The sequence below is a fragment of the Wolffia australiana genome, chromosome 9 (genome assembly GCF_029677425.1).
Source record: "Wolffia australiana isolate 7733 chromosome 9, ASM2967742v1".
Lineage (NCBI taxonomy): Eukaryota > Viridiplantae > Streptophyta > Magnoliopsida > Alismatales > Araceae > Wolffia > Wolffia australiana.
In genome coordinates, this window is record NC_135843.1 from 123,238 (window position 1) to 144,093 (window position 20,856).

The window sequence follows — 20,856 nt, forward strand, 5'->3', positions numbered from 1 at the left end:
TAATTCTACTTTAAAGTCGAATTTTAATAAATATAATTTCAATTTTTCACTTAAATAAATTATTTTTGTAATTTGCAGTGAAATTTTACGTCAAAAATTTGCACCACACATCACACATGACAGTCGGTGCAATTGAATTATTTTCCATTGCAAAATTTTGCGCACTTAATGCAAAATTTTCCAGTGCATTGCACGATCATCTCTGCTGGAACTTTCATGATATGAATAAAGGTATAATTAATACTGATGAATATGTGAAGCATTTTAGATCAGTTGTTGAATCTCTTGAGCTAGTCCTTCAACTTTTAAGTAAAGCATCTATGATCTTCATCTTTTTTGGATGACTTGGGACCAAGTGTGCCCCATTCGTAACATCAATTCTCTGAATTTTGATGAAATTGTGAAAATATGATGTTCCATCCCTACAGCCAACTATTTCCACAATTTGGATACATGGATAAAAAATGTCATCAAATATTTGCAAGAAAAATCCAAATCTGGAAGCATGTAAATCAAATAGAGCCTCAAATGTTTCAACCCCGCACTCTACCTTGATAATTTGGCAGAACATAAAATCAAAATGTGATAAATCTGCATCAAGTCTACCATGTAAATGACCATCTTCAAATTGGTAATGGTAAAGGTTTGAATAAATCATTCATTCTTTATTCAAGAATTTCAAGTTTTGATAAAAATTATTAATCCATTAAGTTTTGCTGTTTATAGGATATTTAAATAATTACATTTGGCTTTATCCTATAAAAAGGATAAATGATCTGTTGCATACTTCTATAGAATTTCAAAAGTGAGTAGAAAAGTGACTCACCTCTAGAATTCAATACTTAAAATTGGATTAGGGTGGAGAGTATCAATCTCTCCATGCTGACCTCAGTAAACAGGCCATAGCTCACAGAGTGTCTTTTCCACACACACCTGAACAAAAGGGAACACCCCCTTACAAAATAAATCACCATATGAAGTGGTATTTACTATAAACCTGATTACTCCCTGCTAAGAAATTATGATTGATTGTGATATCCATATTTGATATTTTATTCTCAGCGCAAATTAGGAGCAAAATATTAATTTTTTTGTTTTTGGGATATAGTTCTTACAAGTTTTTTAGTTATTGACGTGATATTTTCAATGAAACTTTATTCCCATTCTCTTCTATTTATAAAATAAATTAAAATATTTTTTGGTTCGGATCCCATCCTAGAGATGTATCATGAAACATTTTCATAACACCTGAAGATTTGATTGACAAAATACAACTTTTATTGAATCAACCTATCAAAATGTTGACTCAAGGTCATGTGGCCACCATTCTACTTACGATTTCTAACATTCACACATCTATGTCTATTCAAACACCTACTCCTGGTCAATCATATTATTTAGAAACATCATGAAATTCACCCATACCCATGCCTACTAGAATCTGATCAAGATATACACGCTGCCCAAGATCCATATCTATAACCACGGATTATCTCAAAGCCCAAAAATCTTCGAGATTTCTACTTTCAATAGGGTTTAGTTCTTTAAGTCCTGTCAGAGTCAGACTTGTACCAGAACTGAAAAATCAAAGTCAAAATTGTTTACATACTTTTCTGCTAAATGTCCTCTGACATATTGCCTTAGAGTTAACAAATTGAGCATGAGTAAACCTACTTCATTTTGTATTGCATAAAAAGTAAAATAAAAACTATGAATACAGAGTTCAATGTTTTTGACAGAATAACACATCAAATTTGGTTCCTAGGAATCCAAATTTTCAAATTATAGGATGAAATGGGTTCATAATTTAAAGTGTAAAAACAAAAAAAGTGACATTAATAAATAAAAAGAACTAATGGTTGCAAAAGTATACAATCAATAAGAGGGATTGGACAATTACTCTTTATATACTTAATCCATTTATTAAACATACTATTTTTCGGCTATTACTCTTTATAGCTATTAGTAATGAATGGAAATTTCATCAGCTAGATGTCTCAAATGCCTTCTTACATGAAGGTAACATGAAACTATAAATGTGTAACATCCACCTGGTTTTAAAAATCCAAATTACCCCAATCATGTCTTCCATCTCAAGAGATAAATATATGGTCTAAAACAGTCGCCTAGAGAATGGATCACAAAAGGTAAACTCATGCTTTCTAGCTCTTGGTTTTGTTAGATCAAATACATATACATATTTTTTAAAATGTTCATTATGTTGATCAAAGTATTATTTTTATTCCTGGTGATAATATCTGGATTATATGTTCAAATTCTTCTGAAAATTAAAATTCTGATATTAAAAGGGCTCCATGTTATTTCAATCAATTATATCTCCTCAATATTACACAACCATGGAACATTGCAAGTCATCAGTCACTACATGTGCCTTATCAATATCTTCTGTTATTCATGATACTTTAATTTATTCTACACACTATACGAAAATCGTTGGTTCACTTCAATACAACTCACACTGACTCAACCAGAAATAGCCTAAGATGTAAAATTGAGTCAGATAATGCATTCTCCCGCCAGCAATGACTAGAAATCTTTAAAACATTTAATTTTTTATTTAAAAGGAAGCATCCTAAGAGGTTTACTAATTTATAAAGATTCAGATTTATTCGTGAATGAATTTAGAGATGCATATTGGGCAGGGGATCACATGAATAGTCCATCAATAAAAGCATTTTTAGTATAAATTGGCAAGAATATCATCTCCTGAAATTCTAGGAGACAAAAAACAATTGAAGAGTTGAACACAAGGCCTTAACCAATACTGCTTCCGAAATCCTCTGGATGTAGTCTTTGTTGAGGAAAATCAAGATGAAGCTGAATCATAACCAATTCTATGGTGTTTCATGCTAGAAGGAAACAAATCAATATTGATTTTCAGTTTTTCTGGGAGCAGGTTGCAGCAAACTTTCAAACTAGGTTTGTCACCAGCGAAGGATGCTCTAAAAAACCACACTCCGAAGGTCGGTTAGCAATAATCAGAGAGAGGGCAAAGAAGGAGGGGGGGAAGGAGAGAGAAGCATATTGAGGAGTCCGTAAGTAGGAACACAATCAGCAATCCACTCAAAAACTGTCTCGACCAATAGGATTTAATGTAAAAGATTAGCAAGTAATGAATGAACTTGTACCCTATGCTCGTTAAGAGAATAGGAGGCCAGGATTCAATCGAGGTTCAAATATAGTTAGGATTAAAAAGATAGATGGTCAAGATTCAGTCTAGATAGGATCATAGGAAACACGTAGACGCTGAGGAATCAATCTAAAACGTAGTCATTTGAGATGTCATTGCGGCAACGATTAATTCACGGAAAGTTTTTTTGATTTACCTACTATATTTTTAATAGGAGCACGAACATATATGTCATGAAACTGTGTGCAGAATACAACGATCCCTTAACTGTCTCTCTCTATCCCGACCTCTCCTCCCCTCTTCTCTTCTTTCGTTGTTCTTCTTGAGTCTGTTTGATTCTTTACAGAGCTTTCTTTCAGGAATATATATCTGCGGAGCTTCTCTCTCCTCACAGTGTCTCCAGTTCTCCACCCACAAGGGAATGAATAATTGCATGAAGGAAGAGACGAGGGGGAAGTCACTTTGGGTCCGCTAAGATGCCCGTTGAGACGGGCTTCGCCAGAACCCTCCTGCAGTGAACTGCCCCCACATCTTCTTCTCCATCTGCGAGACCTCCATTTCAGGCGTGTTCTCCGTTTCTTGTTCCACGTATTGGCCACGGCTCACGAGGCCTTCTTTGTGGGTACTACTGCCTTGCTTTCCGCCATCTCTATCGCTCATCATCATCTTCTTCCTCTGTGTCTGCTGACGGCTGAGGAAGAACCGCCGGTAGAGCCGCGTCGGCAGCTTCACGGTAACGAGGGCCACGAGGCTCAGAAGGCCGCACGGGCAGCAGCAACAGACTGCAGCGCAGTCCGCCGCCGCCCGGCCCGCCATCTCGGCGCACAGAGCGCCCCCTGTCACGACGGCGCCGCCGAGAAGCGCCGTGCGGCGCCGCCCGCGGGATGGCAAAGACATGTTGGGCAGCGCCTTGAATGGTCGTCGGAGAAGAAAAAGTCCGTCTTTTCGCTGCTTGGATATCCAAATTTACACAAGTAACAAAACGCTACAAGGGAGAGGAGATTGCGCACCGGCAAAAGATCGCAATTCTTCTTCTTCTTCTTCTTCTTCTTCTTCTTCTTCTTCTTCTTCTTCTTCTTCTTCTTCTTCTTCTTCTTCTTCTTCTTCTTCTTTGCCGTTGTTAGATTTTCTCCCTGTTTAGGTGACGCATATCGTCAAAGGAACCGCTCGCTCCCTCTGTGGACTTCACGACGGTTTCCCGATGCCAGTTGCAACTTGCAACGGCACTCCACAGACGAGAGAACGGACGTCACTGATATTAGATAAATACTCTCGAAACAGATATGAGAGAGAGTGCAAAACGGTGTGTCTGGGCGTTCGTCTAGCGACGTGTCTAGGTACCCATTTACAAAAAAATGGCGCGGCTAGGGTACTTAATTGTTTAATTAATACTGCAAGCTTTCTAAATCTTCATGTTCCGTTACAATATCTTATTTGGACATAAATTCACAAAACCTAGTTGACGTTTCTTTTAAAACTTTAGGTTTAATGTTATTTATCCTTTTTTTATTTGTCACTTCTTTATAATCTCTTCATTTGTATTTTTTCATCAATATTTACAATATTGCATAATTACATTATTACTCACCTGTATTGTCTAAACTTCTTTGAAATATTTTATTTTATTATTTATTGTTTCATTCTCATAGGGTTCTCTTTGTTTTATAATGTTGTGACGGTACCTTTATTATTATTTTATTTCATATATTTTTATTAAATAATTAACAAGTACAGAGAAATATAGCAAGCGAGATATATACAGAGTGAGAGTAAGAGTGAGAAAGAGAGTCATAGAAATAGAGAAAATGAGAGATAGAGTCATACAGATAGAGAAAGGGAGAGATAGAGAAAGGAGGAGAGAGAGAGTCACAGAGATGGAGAAAGAATGCGAGAGAGAGTCATAGAGATAGAGAAAGAATGCGACAGAGAGTCATAGAGATAGAGAAAGAGACAAGAAGAGAGAGTCATAGAGAAAGAATGCGAGAGAGAGTCGTAGAGATAGAGAAAGAGTGAAGGGCGAGAGAGTCATAGAGAAAGATTGCGAGAGAGTCATAGAAATAGAGAAAGAGTGAAGGAGAGAGAGTCAGAGAAAAAATGCGAGAGAGAGTCATAGACATAGAGAAAGAGAGATAGAAAATGAATGAGAGAGTCATAGTGATAGAGAAAGAATAAAAAGAATCATAGAGAGAGGAGAGCGAGATAGAGATAGAAATAGAGAAAGATAGAGATAGAAATACAGAAAGAGAAAAGAATGGAGAGAGAGAGAGAAAGAGAAAGAATAGAGAGAGACAGAAATGTTAGGGGCGGTGGCGGTGGCGGTGGAAGCGTTAGAAAGGGACATCTTCTCTTCCTCAACTCTGGAATATGATTGTATAATGCGGTAGAGAGAAATCTAAACGTACAGAGAGAAAGAAGAGATACATAGAGAAGGCGAGAGAGAGAGAGAGAGAGTATATGTGTGTGTCATAGAGATAATAGAGAAAGAGGAGAGATTGATGGAGAGAGAGAGAGAGAGAAAGACAGTTGCGGCGAGGAGGCCTAGAAAACCCAGGCGGCGCCGGAGGCAGCGCAGCCGTCCAGCCACGTCTGGTGCAGGTGAACCAACTCAAAGCCGCGGGCGCTCTCCGGCTGCAGCCAAGCAACCACGCCAATATTGTAAATAGGGACGAACCGCGAGAGATGTGGCTAGCTAGTTCAGACAAGTAGTGTACCTTGGCCCTCAGCAGCGCAGTCACCACGCATCCACGCCGCTCGCCGCCTGCGACGAGCCCCACAAAAATGTTTTAAGGGACTTGGCACCGCAATAAACCACGAAGGTGAACGCTCTGGAATTAAACAAGGTGGGCTTTTCATAAAACTACCGGAATAGGATTCCCACTTGTGGAACTTGGCCAGCCAGGAGTCTGCGCAGATTTCCGATAGCGAGAGCCTGTCCACCCACACTCGCCGCCCTCTATCCTCCGCAACTTCTCCTCCTTTCAAGCCGTACAGCGCTTCTTCAAAGCTCCTCTCTCCCCCCGACGGATAGACCATCGACCCAGATGGATACTATCCCAAGCCCCCCCAAAAAAAATGAAATTTTTAGACAAGACGAGAGAAAATAATACACGGGTAATTCCTCTTCTTCTTCTTTCTCTTGGAGTTACTTGTCGTTGAATCTTAAAGAATGATGGGTTTAGAGTGTAGAGACTTACGCAGATGTCTTTCAAGACGTGGGCGAGTCGAGAGGAGTCTTCCTCTCCGCGGAGCCATCGCTCGTAGAGAACGTAGAGCTTGACGATTTCTAGACCGGGGCTGAAGCTGCTCTTCTTCTGCGCCTCGGCGCAGAGCTCGGCGACATCCCTCGGCGACAGATTTGGGCCGAGATTGAAGTGGCCGATGGCTTCGATGATGCCGGCGGCGCATCTCCCCGACGCGTGCACTAACTTGGGGTTGCTTCGCCCGTTGTCGGCGTACCACTGAAGCAGCTCCTTCTGCGCATTCTTCACCTGCAAATCGAAATCTCGCCCTTCAACCTCACACTTCGATCAAAAAAAAAAATCGCTTCAAATCACGCGGGTTGGAGCGAGTCGCTCTCACCATGACGCCATGGACGTCGGGGACGGTGAAGAGCTCGGCGTCGTTGCCGGAATCGCCGCACGCCAGAGTGTTCAAGGGCGCCCGCCCGCTCGCCTTCAACTTGTTGAGAAGATAAGCGAGCGCCTGCCCCTTGCCGGCCCCCTTCGCCAGAACGTCCAGGTCTTGACCCCCGCTGTAGATAATCTTCACGTCCAACTTCGCCCCCGAACAATAATCGATCACAAATTAGATCACTTGCATGAAAGGTAACGATAGCAGAAGCTGGCGACGGCCTGTGATTACCCCGTGATTCTCCAGAGAGAGGAGAAGAGCTCTGGTGACGGCCTCGGCGTCCCCCTCCTGAACGTAGAAACTGACCTTGTGGGGACGCTGCTCCGTCTCCGGCTGTCGCAGGAAGAGAAGAGTTAACACCAAGAGAAGAGAGTTTCTCTTGGTAAAGAAGAAGGAAGTTGAGGGAAAAGACCTGCAGGGAGAGCTGGGGAAACCTCGCGGTTTCTTGAACGACGATGTTTCTATCCCAACCTCGGTTCAAGTACTCCTCCCAACCCTCGTCCACTGCCATGGCCTCGCCGTAAGCGATCTCCGTGCCGACGGACATGATGGTGATATCAGGCGTGAGGAGAGGCTTCTCCCGCCTCAGTTGTTTGTACAGCGTCGGGGATCTTCCGGTGGAGAACACGAGCAGGGAGTCATGGCGGTACTCGGACTCCCACAGCGCGTTGAACCGAAGCAGCGACGCGTTCTCCTCGTCGTGGTGATCCACCTGACGGAGAAAAAGACCGTCTTCGATGAAAGGGCGAGCGGATTTCCCCAATCCACAGGGCGATCGAGGTCGTTACATACCATGGTGTGATCGAGGTCGGAGACGATCATGAGACGGGGCGAGCCGCTGAATCTGTCCATGGCGGCTGCTGCAGATCAAATCAGAAGGGGAATGCACCAAGAAGAATTGAAATGGGGAAATGGGTATGATCAGGAGAGGGAGTAGAATCGGCGAAGAAGGGGTTACCGCGTGGAAGAGGGGCGAGCGTCCAATGCGGAGAGAGTGTGCACGAGAAGGGGGAGATCGCGCAGTTATAGGCAGGAGAGGAGAGGCCTCGTCTCATCTCTCTTGTAACGACTCGCGCCGAATCCTGTGCCGCATATCCCATACCTCATCGGGGCTTCTGTTCTCGACACGTGGCGGGCATCGGCGAAAGCTGCAGGAACTCGCAGCCCACGGCGGAATTGGGGACGTCCCCCCCCCCCCCCCACCCCGCCAAAAAAGAAAAAACCCATCTTTTGGATGTCGTTTTTGGGTGGCGTTGGATTGGCGGTGGTCTCTTCTAGTCGTCCGTCTGCAGAGCGCTCTGTCCGGGCTGCTTGTCGACTCCCCGCCGGCGCATGGCGGCTCTGAGCTCGGCGGCGAGGTCCCAGCGCTCGGCGCGGGCCAGAATGTTGGAGGCCAGGACAGCGTGCCCGCCGGGGTCGGCGGGGAGGTGAGCCAGGAGCTTTCCCGCGGCGGTGGAGTCTCTGTGGATGGCGCAGGCGCCCAGGACCGCGCCCCAGACCGAGCCGTCGGGGGCCATGGGCATGCCCAGCGCGAGCCGCTCGGCCTCCTCGACCCTCCCGGCCCGGCCGAGAAGGTCCACCACGCACCCGTAGTGCTCCCTCCCCGGCTCGAGCCCGTGGTCCCTTCGCATGCTCTCGAACAGCTCCAGGCCTCGATCGACCAGGCCGGCGTGGCTGCAGGCGGAGAGCGCGGCGGTGAAGGTGATGGGCCGGGGAGCGATCCCGGACCGGACCATGGCGGCGAAGAGGTCCAGCGCGTCGCCGGCGCGCCCGTGCGCGGCGAGCCCGGCGATCATCGTCGTCCAGCTGAGCCAGTCCCTCGCCGGGAGCCGCTCGAAGGCGGCGAGCGCGGCGCCGATGTCGCCGCACTTGGCGTACATGTCCACCAGCGCCGTGCCGAGAACCCGGTTGAGGGGGATGTTGTGCCGGGCCATGTACTCGTGGGCGCGGAGGCCCTCGCCCAGCGCACCCAGGCCGGCGCAGGCGGCGAGAACTCCGACCATGGCGGACTCGTTGGCCTTGACGTTCTCGCTCGTCATGGCGCGGAACAGGTCCAGCGCCTCCTTGAAGCGCCCCTTCTTGGCGTACCCGCAGACCAGGCAGCTCCAAGTGGCGGCGGTTCTCTCCGGCATTTCGTCGAACATCTGGCGGGCGGCGACGAGGTCACCGCAGTCGCTGTGCGCCTGCGACATGGCCGTGAGGATGACGACGTCGGGGCGCGGGATCTCACGGAAGACTCGGAGGGCGGCGGCGGCGTCACCGTCGCAGCGCGCGTACATGCGAAGGAGGGAGCTCTGCGCGAAGGGGTCGGCGGAGAAGCCGCGGCGGAGGAGCTGCGCGTGGGCCTGGCGCCCGGTTAGGGCGGAGGTGGACGCGGCGCAGGCTCGGAGCACGAAGGGGAAGGTCAGATTGTCGGGGCGGAGCGCGCGGCGGAGCAGGCGGCGGAAGAGGAGGAGGGAGCGGCGCGGGTCGGCGCCGTGGGCGGACCAGCCCCTGATCAGGGCGTTGTGCATGAACAGGTTGGGCCGCTCGACCTGGGAGAAGACCCTGTCGGCGTAGGCCATGAGAGTCGGGCCGGTCGCGGCGGCGTCGTCGGGGGAGTTGGTGGGAAGGGGGTCGGCGCAGAAGGCGAGGAGGCGGCTGGCGCAGAAGACGTCGGCGAAGAGGTGGGCGCGCAGCATGTGGGCGTGGATGGCCTTCAGGTGGGAGAAGGCCCTGCAATTCTCGAGGACCAGCAGCAGTCTGGGGCTCTTCAGCCCCAGCGCCCTCGCCACCAGAGGGGAAGAAGAGGAAGACTGGTTCATTAGCCACTCACATCCATTGAGGAAGAAGAAGAAGAAGAAGCGTGAGGGAGAAACAAGTAAAGTTCCGGATCGTCCGAGACGTTGACAATGGACGGGATGAGACGAAGTTCGTCTAAATCGTCGGTTCGTCCTGTCCCATTTTTCGTCCACGTCCCGGCCCGTCCGAAACTGTTCAGTTCCGGCCTGACAGGCTGATGGACCTGTCACGCTCATACTATACTCCCACAGGACAAAATAACCATCCCGTCCCCCGTCCAAGCCCCCCGTCCGTGGACGAAGCAATCATCCCGTCCAGGCACGGGCAGACAATTCTTCGTCCCATACATAATCCGAAGCCCTGGATGGGATGATTTTTTTCATTATTGTGAGCAAATCATAATGCCCCCTTAATACATTAACCCTACTGTGCACTCATCTACTAGAGATGGGAGATTCCTTGTTCAGCGGCAAACAATGAACTAACAGGTCAAAATCAGCGTTCGTGCTCTTGTTTGATTAGATCATGTTTTTTCGTACGATTCGCAAACGAATGAAGCTTTTTCCCATACCTATTGACAACTATTATTGAAAAGATGATAGATAATATCCTTGCTTGGTGCTAGTCAATGAGGTCAACGTCCAACAAGGAGATGAGAAAGAACAAGAGACGCCATTGTTGCGAAGGATGTAAAGGCCATGTTGCGAAGGATGTAAAGGCTGAGAAAGGTCAAGAAGCTGTCAGTGCCTCCGAAGTGTCAATGTCTGAATTTCTTCAACTCAAAGAAGAACTCGAGAAGTTGAAGAATATGAACTCTAGTGCACCGAGTTCATCCATGGCATGCTCTAGTAAGAGCTTTGCACTCCTTGGATCTACTTCTATTTTTCCGAAATCGAGTTGGCTTTTAGATTCTGGAGCATCCAGTCATATGACTCCTCATCGATCTAAATTTTCGACATATTTTCCTAGAAGTAACCTACCTAAAGTGTTTACAGCAAGTGGTGACGGATTACCCGTAACAGGGATAGGCACTGTTTCTATTCATGAGTTGGGAAAGATACATAATGTTCTTCATGTTCCACAAATTCAAGCTCAACTTTTTTCTCCTCAACGCTATGTGAAAGATACACCAACTATACTAACTCTTAGTTCTGATGGTTGTTTTGTATGGGACAAGAAGTTGAACCGAAGGATTGGCTCAATTGAGGAGCGAGATAGCCTGCTTCACGTGGCAGATTACTCACCTACTGGATTGGCTGTCCGGGAATCGCACCTGTCGAGCAACACTGAGCTGCCAGTGTGGGAACAAGTTAAACTATTTCATTCTCGTTTGGGACATCCATCTTTTGATCTTTTGGGAAAGATTTTTTCATGTTTTGCGAAGAAGTGTGACCTTTCTAAACTAGTCTGTGACGCTTGTCAATATGCAAAACATCGCCGAACAACTTTTAATCGCCGCAGTGAGCATCAAAATGTACCCTTTGGATTAATCCATAGTGATGTTTGGGGCCCAAGTCCTACGACTTCTCCGAAGGGTGCACGGTGGTTTATTGTATTTGTGGATGATTGTACTCATTACGCGTGGGCATACCTGTTGAAGCACAAATCAAAAGTAACTGATATAGTCAAAAGTTTTTGCATCTTAGTGCAAACTCAATATCAAACACAGGTTAAGATCTTTCGATCCGATAATGCCAAAGATTACTTCAACAATAGCCTCTCGAAATTCTTCAAGGAACGTGGTATAATTAAAGAATCATCGTGCATGAAAACACCTCAACAAAATGGTGTTGCAGAATGCAAGATTGGTCACATTGTTGCTACAACTTGTGCTCTTCTATTTCATCAATCGGTGCCTAAATATCTTTGGGGTGAGGCCTTATCAACTTCCATTCATCTTATTAATCGCCTCCCATCCAAGGTGCTGGAATTCAAAAGCCCAATTGATCTGATGTCCCAAGCATTACCTAATGTGACGTTTCGTACTGGACTCAAGCCAAGGGTCTTTGGGTGTGTTGTGTTTGTCCATGTTCATGATCCGGTAGATAAATTAAGTCCAAGAGCTTTGAAGTGTGCTTTCATGGGCTATTCCTCTACACAAAAGGGATATCGATGCTATCATCCTCCCACAAAACAGTTATATGTATCTCTTGATGTTACATTCCAAGAACAAGAGAGCTATTTTGGTGAGTCTCCTCTATTAGATGAGTGGTTAGTAGATACAGAAACTACAGACCAGCCGGTGAATAAAGACTATCAAGCTATAAATATAAACTATTCAATTCCATACTATTCAATCGAGTGCAGAAGCTGAAGTCTCACCTATTCAAGCACTACCGGAAATGGGTGCCCGGATGGGAGATCCTCCTGGGGGGGAATCAAGTAATTCTACTCTTCCTAATGAAACGACGGAAACGACTCCGTCTGACAATGTTTACCCTACAGGAGAGGAATTGACTGATCCTCTCATCTCTGGCGAAGATCTAGAATCAGATTCGGGATGGCCTATAGCTCTCCGGAAAGGAAGACGAGCATGTACTCAGAATCCTTGATATATATCCTCGAACCGCGTCACCTATGAAAAGATACATCCTGAATACCGAGCGTTTCTAGCGGTAATTGATAGTGAAACCATTCCAGAGATGTGGAGTGAAGCTTCACGTGACTCAAAGTGGCGAGAAGCCATGGATTTGGAGATGGAAGCATTGCCCAAAAACCGGACATGGGAGATGGTGCAATTGCCGGATGGAAAGGAACCAGTTGGATGTAGATGGGTATATACCATCGAACACAGGGCCGATGGATCTGTTGAGAGATATAAGGCCCGCTTGGTGGCAAAGGGATACACCCAAACGTATGGGGTTGACTATGAGGAGACATTTGCGCCCGTTGCAAAGTTGAGTACTGTTCGTATTCTTGTGGGGGTTGCAGCTACCTACAATTGGAAGTTACATCAGTATGATGTTAAAAATGCTTTCTTACATCGAGATCTAGAGGAAGAAATATACATGCAAATCCCTCCGGGATATTATTCTAATGCCCCAAAGGGGTAGGTGTGTAAACTCAAGAATACATTATATGGGTTAAAACAGTCACCACGAGCTTGGTTTTGAAAGTTCTCCCAAACTATGTTGAAGTTGGGATATGAGCAAAGCAGCGGGGATCATACACTCTTTGTTAAAGCTAATGCTAACGGAAAACTTTCTGCCCTTCTAGTATATGTTGATGATATTATTATCACAGGAGATGATGAGGCTGAGATACAACGATTAAGTCAGAAGTTATGTGAACATTTTGAAATTAAATCTCTTGGACTGCTCAGATATTTCCTGGGTATTGAGGTAGCTTACTCTCCTGAAGGTATCTTTATTTCGCAACGCAAATATATCTTGGATATCTTACGCGAGGATGGAATGGAAGACTGCAAGCCTTCAAATATTCCTATTGATCAAAATGTTGTGTTGGGACTGTGTGAGGATTCACCTCTGGTTGACCCACTAAGATATCAAAAACTAAATGGGAAATTAATTTACCTGAATCACACTCGACCAGATATCGCTTATACTGTTAAACTATTGAGCCAATTCATGCAAAGTCCTCGAGAACCTCATCTGAAAGCTGCCCATAAACTGTTTTAGCATACTTGAAGGGGACAGCTGGACATGGCTTATTATTTCGCCGTGGAGGGAAACCAGTCTTGGAAGCCTATACTGATTGTGATTATGGTGGTTCCGTGGTAGACAGTCGATGTACTGGTGGATATTGTACATATTTTGGTGGAAATCTTATTACATTGAGAAGAAAGAAACAAAGGGAGGTATGTCTTTCAAGTGCTGAAGCAGAGTTTCGAGCCCTACTTAAGGGAATTTGTGAAGTTATCTGGGTTCAAGGCATATTGGAATATCTTCATATCCCACAGAAAACAGCTACCACAATCTGGTGTGACAGAAAATCAGCAATCGACATGGCTCATAATCCTGTAGTACCAGATCAGACAAAGCACATGCGTATTCGAAGACATTTTGTTCGACAGAAAATCGATGACAAGGTTGTGCAGATCAAGCATGTTCCATCGGCAGATCAAGCAGCAGATATTCTTACAAAAGGACTATCTGGATAGATTTTTCAGCGGCTATTCTCCAAGCTGGGGATGTGGAGCATCTACTTACCAGCTTGAGGGGGGGTGTCAGCCGCCTATGATTATATCTTGTATCTGTATTTGTATCTTCTCGTGTGGGCTGTAATAACTTGGCCCACTAGTCGTTTTCTGTATACTTATGTCCTTATCGGACATAAGTGAAGCGGATCCAGGCTATCAGGTCCACGATAGCCTGGATGCCTGCAGCGCCCAGGATACTTATAAAGAAACCCTAGGGCGCCGTCTAATGTAAGGGTTCCGTGCCCCTTTTTCTAATGAGAGACTTTCCTCTTTGTTCTTCCTTTCTCTACCCCTAAATCGGGATTAGGGTTAGGGCTTGACAGTAAACTACCAATTTAGATTTATAATTACCAAACCAAAGAACTGACAAGATCTGAGACCCTCCGTTCCATCGAGACCTATCTAAAACCCCATTACACATAATTCGTCTTCCCTCCAGAGTATCCTCTAAGTAAAATTTACTATGGTTCATCTCATCTCTTTACTAAAACCATTCGCAGGATGAGTTGGACCAAGACAGCCAATCCCACTCCTTGCACATATACCAGTTAAAAGCTATAGATGATAGCAAGGCCGTTACTTTTCATCTTTAAGCAGTATGTTGCATTTCAACACCTTCCCCTTGCTACTTTTCATCTTTAAGCAGTATGTTGCATTTCAACACCTTCCCCTTGCTACTTTTGGCCCAAGCTTGCAGAGTATTGTTACTGGGATTTAAAGGGCCTCCTACCTCTGATACCATGTTGGATTAAAGGGCTTACCAGCTGCACTAAAAGCTAATTCTCACCTTTATTTCAGCTATTTCAACAGATGATTATTCACTGTGTGCTGATCCTCATTAGAAATGTAAAAGCAGTAAATATAAATGATAATAGTAATTCAAAAAAAGGAACATTTACTAATTACGAAGTGGGCAGAAAAGAAGCTCTTCAACCCATGAAAGGAATACAGAGAGAGAGAGAGAGCAAACTTGGGTCAGGCAGAGAACTTGAACTTGAAGCCTCCAGTGTTAGCATCGGAGGCGGACTCCCAAAAGGTCGTCTTCTTCGCCTTGGCTGCCGCCTCCTCTGCCGCCTTCTTCCTGAGCTGGTCGATGGTTCCAGGGAGGGCAGCCTCGACGGCGCTCCTGAATTTCTCATACAGATTCACTCTGTCTTTGGTGCCCGAAACAAGCTCGCCGGCGTTGGGCCGCCGCAGAAAGTCCAGCACGTTCAGCAAGTTCCTCCTGTTTCATCCACACCTTGTTGACGATCATGAAATATTGTTGGAATGTGGCAAATCCCTCAGCCCTATGTTACGGAATTGAGGGGATTGACTTGGCACATGCAATATTCAGTTGCAGATCCTAGAAAATAAATTTGTGACTACTTTCTAGGATCGTTTCTTGTTTTTAAGGGGCTGCAGAGGCCATTGGTTGTTCCTATAAAAGGGACACCATTCTTCTTCTTTTAGACATGAGTTCTTCTTTGGAAGCTCCTTTAAACAAGAAGCCTCTCTCTCTCTTCATTGGTGCAAAGGGTGTTCTCCTGATGGCGATGACATGGAAACGAGACACGGCTGACAACAACATCTCAGGTGATGATCCATTCATCATCATCATCCATTGATGACCAGTTGATCATCATCCATTGATGTCCAATTGATCATCATCCATCGATGACCAATTGATCATCATCCATTGATGACCAAATGATCATCACCCATTGACAATCAATTGATCATCACCCATTGATGACTAATTGATCATCACCCATTGACAATCAATTTGATGACCCATTGATCATCACCCATTGAGGACCAATTGATCATCATCCATTGATGATCAATGGGAGGAGGAAAGAGGAGAGAGTGGACCTGCTGACATAGTTCTGGGTGATGGCGATGGAGTCTTCAAGGTTGAGGACGAGATGCCACCAGCCGTTGGGCACGAAGACGACCTCGCCGGTGCGGCAGACGCACTCGACGGGGCGGCGGGGGCAGTCCTGGCAGGCGGCGTAGAAGTTGATGAACCACTCGGCGATGGAGACGGGGCAGGCCACCTCGGCGCCGTCGGGGCTGGGATGGACCCCCGGCGGCGCCACCTCCGGCGGGAACATGACCCACTTCTTCGACCCCCTGATCACCGCATTCCAGGCCGAGGTCGAATTGGGATCAACGTGGAACGACGACCCCGACCCGGCGGCGCCGACAATGATCCAGCGGTAGTCCGGCCGCTCCTCCTCCCCCAGCAGCGCGAACAGGTCCTCGGAGAACTGCTCCGGCGGCGCGTAGTCGGCGCCTAGCTGGGGGACCTTGTCGGCGAACTTGGGGTCGAACAGGTAGAGGGGCCGCTCCTCCTTGGCGGCGTCGGCGTAGCGGAAGAAGCTCGCCAGCTCCATCTCCACAGGCCCGACGGCGAACTTGGCGGCACCGCCGCAGATGCGGAGGAGCCCGTCGCGGTCCCACTTGCGCATCGCCGGCCAATCGTCGAGGCAGCCCTCGAGCAGCACCGGCCGGTTGGGCTCCTCGAAGCAGGCCACGAACTCCGCCGCGGAGAGGCCGCGCCGCCGGGTGATGTTGTCGGTGCGCAGCCACTCGGGCTTCATCTCGAGGTTGGCGCAGAGCCAACTCTGGAAGAGGTAGTCGGAGTAAAAGCCGGTCACGCGGATTCCACCGCCGGCGGCGGAGGAGGAGGAAGCGGCGGAGAGATCTCCGCGGGCGGCGAGGTAGGTCCGGCGCCAGGAGCCGCCGGAGAAGGCGAAATCGCCGCCGAGCTCGCGCAAGACGAGGGCTCGCCAGAGGGGGTCTTGGGTGGCGAAGACGTAGAGGGACTTGCTGGCGGCGGCGGCGCGGGCGAGGTCGGCGGCGGGGAGGAGGGCGAGGACGTCGAGGAGGAGCTCGTCGGAGAGGGCGCGGAGGCCGCCGAGGCCGCCGTCGCGGATGTTGTCGGAGAGGTCGCCGCCGAGGAGGAGCAGGTTGCCCAGCGGCTGAATCGGGTGGTTCCGGTACGACGCGCAGCTCTTCAGATCCAATCCCGTCCCTCCATCCTCCTCCCCGACCGCCAGAGCTCTCTTCTTCTCCTTCTTCTTCTTCGTCTTCATCTTCGTCCTGTTCTTGCCGATGACGGAGTTGAAGAGCCGGGGAGAGAGGATGCCTCGGAAGGCCGGCATCGGCGTCGACCAGAGAAACCCTCGTCGCCGCCGCGGAAGGAGGCTGTTGGGTTTACGTTGCTCTGCCTGGTTGGGGTTTTTTTGAAGTTCCGATTCGATAAAAAATGAGATTTTTATCGTTTTTTATACCCCTTATTTCAGCGAGGAAGTAGCGCGCCGCGCCGCCCGGCGGCCGCGGGAGAGGCGGACAAGGATGGCAGGGAGGAGCAGAACCGCGGCGAAGGCGGCGGCGGCGGCGGCACCGCCCGTCGTCGTCCTCGCGCCGGCGAGCGAGAGGACCCATGGCGGAGCGAATTCCTGATCCACGGCGGAGAGAGATTCAGATTCGATCTGAGTTCGATGGATCGGATTTCGACGACTCACCCGGATACCACGCCGGATCGTGGCCAGGAAGGCCGCCCAGGCCATGCCCGCCGGCGGCATCCAGAAGATCCTCCGCCGGCGAGGATTCCGCACGGGAAGCCTCGTCGCCTTCCTTGGCGAAGCCGAAACTGTATCTTCTTCTTCTTCGTCTTCTTCGTCTTCGTCGTCGTCGTCTGCGAGGCGGCGGGAAATCCGGCGGACCTCCCGTTCGAGGGCCTGCACCCTTCTCCCCAGGCTCGCTGCTGGGTCGTCTTCGTCGTCGCCCGAGACGGTGGCGCGCAGCGCGAGGGAGAGGGAGCGGAGCTGGTCTTGTTGGTGGGCGATCTTCTCCTCGGCGGCGCGGCGCAAGTGGCGCAATTCCATGGCGAGGAGGCCCTTCTCTCGCTCAAGCCGCAGGATCATCGCCATCGCCTCGTTCGCCGCCGTCGCCGCCGCCGCCCGCTCCTGCTCCAGCTCCGCCCGCAGCGCCGCCGCCGTCGCCGCCGTCGGCGCGCCACCGTCGTTGTCGTCGGGCTCCGATGAATCGAGCGTCAGCCTCCGCTTGGAGGGCCGGCCCGCGTTGCCGAGCAGACACGGCGTCGCTCCTCCGTTGTTCGCCGGACCTTCCATCGTTCGTTCCCTTCCCTGCTTGCTTCTTCTTCCCCGCGTTCCCTGCTCTTTTCTTCCCATTGGCCCCATTGCCCGCTGACCGAGCTTACAAATTTTGACCCCAATTAGTGCGTGTCAACCCTTAATGTTTTGACCTCAAATTATCCCAACTATCCCAATGTATTGTAGTATGGTTTGAATTTATGTTGTTTTTTTTATCATAGTCGATTTTACCGGTTGGATGACGTGAGGAAGGGTCGTATCTTGGGCTTATTAAATGCTGAGAGAAATATATTATACATTTTTAGAGAGAAATTATGAAGAAAATGAAGTTCATGACATGATAGTGAACAAAGTTATGACTCGTCAAACAGAATTTTGTGGGGACTATCCGAGGCTGAATTTGAGTTCTTGCGCTTCTGTGCTAATGATACGATTTATGAATAAAAATAGCTTGTTTTATTTGAAATAACTAATTATGTTCGCCTAATCCAGTTATTTAAAAATTATATTATTTCATTTAAATATGCCCTTAAGATATTAATATCAATGAAATCAAGCTGATATGGTATTGCGTTTTAGAATTCATAAATTCCCTAGAGTGTAGTGCAGGCTATATTAAATTAAATAAAACTTGTATAAGTTTGGAGTGTATCTTGAGTGAAATAATTATAAATGCCAATTATACTCTATCCTTAAATAAAAAAATGCTCAACTAAATGGGCAATCAACACAAACCTGTCTGCTTCCCTCCTTGGAAGCTAATAATTTTAATGCGCACATTAACTGAGTGGAGTGAAGATTTCTAAACTAACATACACCCACAATCAATTATTGATGGAATTATTTGTGGGCGGTAAGCCAATCACATGTTCCATATTGTATTCAATGTAAATTAATATTATGGATTTACAATCATTCAATTGTGATTATTATGATTGGACTCCAATAATATATATAATGATTAACTAAATTGTGATGGTATCGTGATAGATAATAGTGGTGTTTAACCATGTATCGCTAGAACACGTATTTGAAATGATACTTAAAGACGAAAATCCAACTCATGGAATTATTAAAATATATATTGCCCGTAAGCCACACATTCCATATCTCATTCATGTTCATTAATACGATGTATTCATCATAGTGCACGTGTGTTGCTTATCATGAAGTCCATAAATACATGATCTACCTTAGTAAATTATGATGAGATTGTACCATATATATCACTAGTATTTAGGCACGAGTTCTAAATATTCCAATTCAGAGGAGACTCAAGAAACACATTAAATATTTCGAATAAAATAACACTATCTCTAGTCTCACTCGTACGTTGGGTATGGTTGGTATCCATAGAAATAAGTGCATTTACAATTTAGATAGATAGGGGTACTCTGTAGTTAAAAGATTTGTCTAAATTAATTCATACGAATCCCTGGATGATATTATACCAAACTATCAATCATATTGATTCACGTCGCGGTTGTGTGAGTGGTCCACAGGCCTGAGACACCAAAGTGAGCACTTTGATTATGATAGCTCGAGGAAGATGATGCGATGAAATCCTTACCCAAGGCAATAAAAAATCCGTGAAATCACGATACTCTTAGATCTCCATTTATTCTTCTCCAACTATCCTCAAAGACACTCTCATTGGTTTAGAAAATATATGAGAATGGAGAAAGGGGCTCCCAATTTTGGCTAGCCGGGGTGCTTGAAATGAGTTCCCCTTTCCTATTTTTATTTTACTTTAGTTTTTCTAAAAAATCCCACAAAGTAAAATAAATCCACCAATGCCCTTATGATCTTATGCATTAGACCCTCTAGGCCCAATTATCATTGTAGTTAATAACGTTAGTGGCCCAATAATAATTATTGGTCAATCTTATTTATGAACTATATCAGCATATGGATTAATTAACTAAGAATATATTTAACCCAATCGATAGGTTAAGTTTCTAGCCATTGCGGTGCCCAACAACACCTTGTGCTCTAGAAGATACTGAGTAGTGTTTGAACTCTTTCATGGAACCTTTACTGTCATTGGTTACCATATATGCATAATCCATCAATCATGTAAGACTCTAGAGTGATTTAGGGTATGGTTGATCGTCAAACCCTAATCCATCATTCGATTAGCACTGATGCATAATGGGGATCATTGAAGAACACCTTCTCCAATATCCTCACTACCCTAGTTAGTGATTTGCTGCATCATCTTCCTTGAGTCAGTATCCTCTTATATAGAGGGTGGATAATCATGTTTTGACCACTCAATCACCTTTGCAAGCTTCTTACTACATCTGAACTATTAGTTGTTTGAATCCCATGATTAGAGACTTGTAAATCGTAGTCAAAATGTGGTCGACAATCTGTGAAATGTCCTCATTGTCTCGGGTCAATAGATCACTTATATAATTGGGACATGAATCAACCTAATTGACATTTATGTATAATACTATTCATAGATTATTCGGATCAATTCGGTGAACTCTTTATCCAAAGAGCACCCACTATCTATTCTTTGTTTCGCTGCACTAATAGCCACAATTTTAGCTATACGTATCGTACGAGTATGATCGTTATTTGTTATTTTATCCAGTTAATTTGATCTCCATTTCGACTATCTATCGAATATGAATATTTAAAATATATAAGACTATATTTCCCTGTATTAGGATCTCATCATAATACAATAGGTCATTGCATGTATTCATGGACTTAATTATAAACATTACGCTTGAATAATAATGAACATAATATTTAATTCAATGAACTTAAATAAAATATGGTGGCATGATTTGGCTTGACGGCCACATAATATCTATCAGTATTTAGACACGAGACACCAAATATATCTTATGGTTAGACAGTGGTGCTTTGAATACATCCTACAAATGAATATTTATAGAATTCTAAATCATCTTAGCTCGAATACAATGGAAAATTTAAAAAATGTTGAGTGAGCAGTCTAGACTTGATTGTGAGACCTTTAGTAATGAAGATGCATATAGACTCAATGAAGAATATGC

General features: G+C 46.2%; 4 protein-coding genes and 1 pseudogene across 5 annotated transcripts; all 5 read right to left on the reverse strand.

Annotated features, from left to right (window-relative positions):
* Positions 1-3,622: 3,622 nt before the first annotated feature.
* LOC144707842 (uncharacterized) lies at positions 3,623-4,463 on the reverse strand. Its single transcript, XM_078581090.1, has one exon. It carries the CDS (start codon positions 4,046-4,048, stop codon positions 3,623-3,625), a length of 426 nt encoding a protein of 141 aa, XP_078437216.1. The 5' UTR covers positions 4,049-4,463.
* Positions 4,464-5,472: 1,009 nt separating this feature from the next.
* On the reverse strand, positions 5,473-7,942 carry LOC144707512 (sucrose-phosphatase 2-like). Of its 2 annotated transcripts, none has more exons than XM_078580649.1 (9): positions 7,740-7,942; positions 7,574-7,638; positions 7,194-7,493; positions 7,013-7,114; positions 6,731-6,925; positions 6,346-6,639; positions 6,013-6,199; positions 5,863-5,909; positions 5,473-5,779 (listed from the first exon to the last, which is right to left on the reverse strand). In XM_078580649.1, the coding sequence occupies exons 1-9, from the start codon at positions 7,879-7,881 to the stop codon at positions 5,690-5,692; spliced, it is 1,422 nt and encodes a 473-aa protein (XP_078436775.1). In that variant the 5' UTR covers positions 7,882-7,942; the 3' UTR covers positions 5,473-5,689. The 2 variants fall into 2 exon arrangements, with proteins under 2 accessions (XP_078436775.1, XP_078436774.1); XM_078580648.1 differs by having other exon boundaries at positions 7,574-7,641.
* Positions 7,943-7,993: 51 nt separating this feature from the next.
* Positions 7,994-11,254, reverse strand: LOC144707510 (pentatricopeptide repeat-containing protein At5g06540 pseudogene; annotated as a pseudogene).
* Positions 11,255-14,566: 3,312 nt separating this feature from the next.
* Positions 14,567-16,870, reverse strand: LOC144707545 (transferring glycosyl group transferase). Its single transcript, XM_078580716.1, has 2 exons — positions 15,576-16,870; positions 14,567-14,946 (listed from the first exon to the last, which is right to left on the reverse strand). The coding sequence occupies exons 1-2, from the start codon at positions 16,868-16,870 to the stop codon at positions 14,697-14,699; spliced, it is 1,545 nt and encodes a 514-aa protein (XP_078436842.1). The 3' UTR covers positions 14,567-14,696.
* Positions 16,871-17,002: 132 nt separating this feature from the next.
* On the reverse strand, positions 17,003-17,894 carry LOC144707546 (uncharacterized). The gene is made up of 2 exons (XM_078580717.1): positions 17,234-17,894; positions 17,003-17,167 (listed from the first exon to the last, which is right to left on the reverse strand). The coding sequence occupies exons 1-2, from the start codon at positions 17,840-17,842 to the stop codon at positions 17,003-17,005; spliced, it is 774 nt and encodes a 257-aa protein (XP_078436843.1). The 5' UTR covers positions 17,843-17,894.
* Between the last annotated feature and the right edge of the window lie 2,962 nt (positions 17,895-20,856).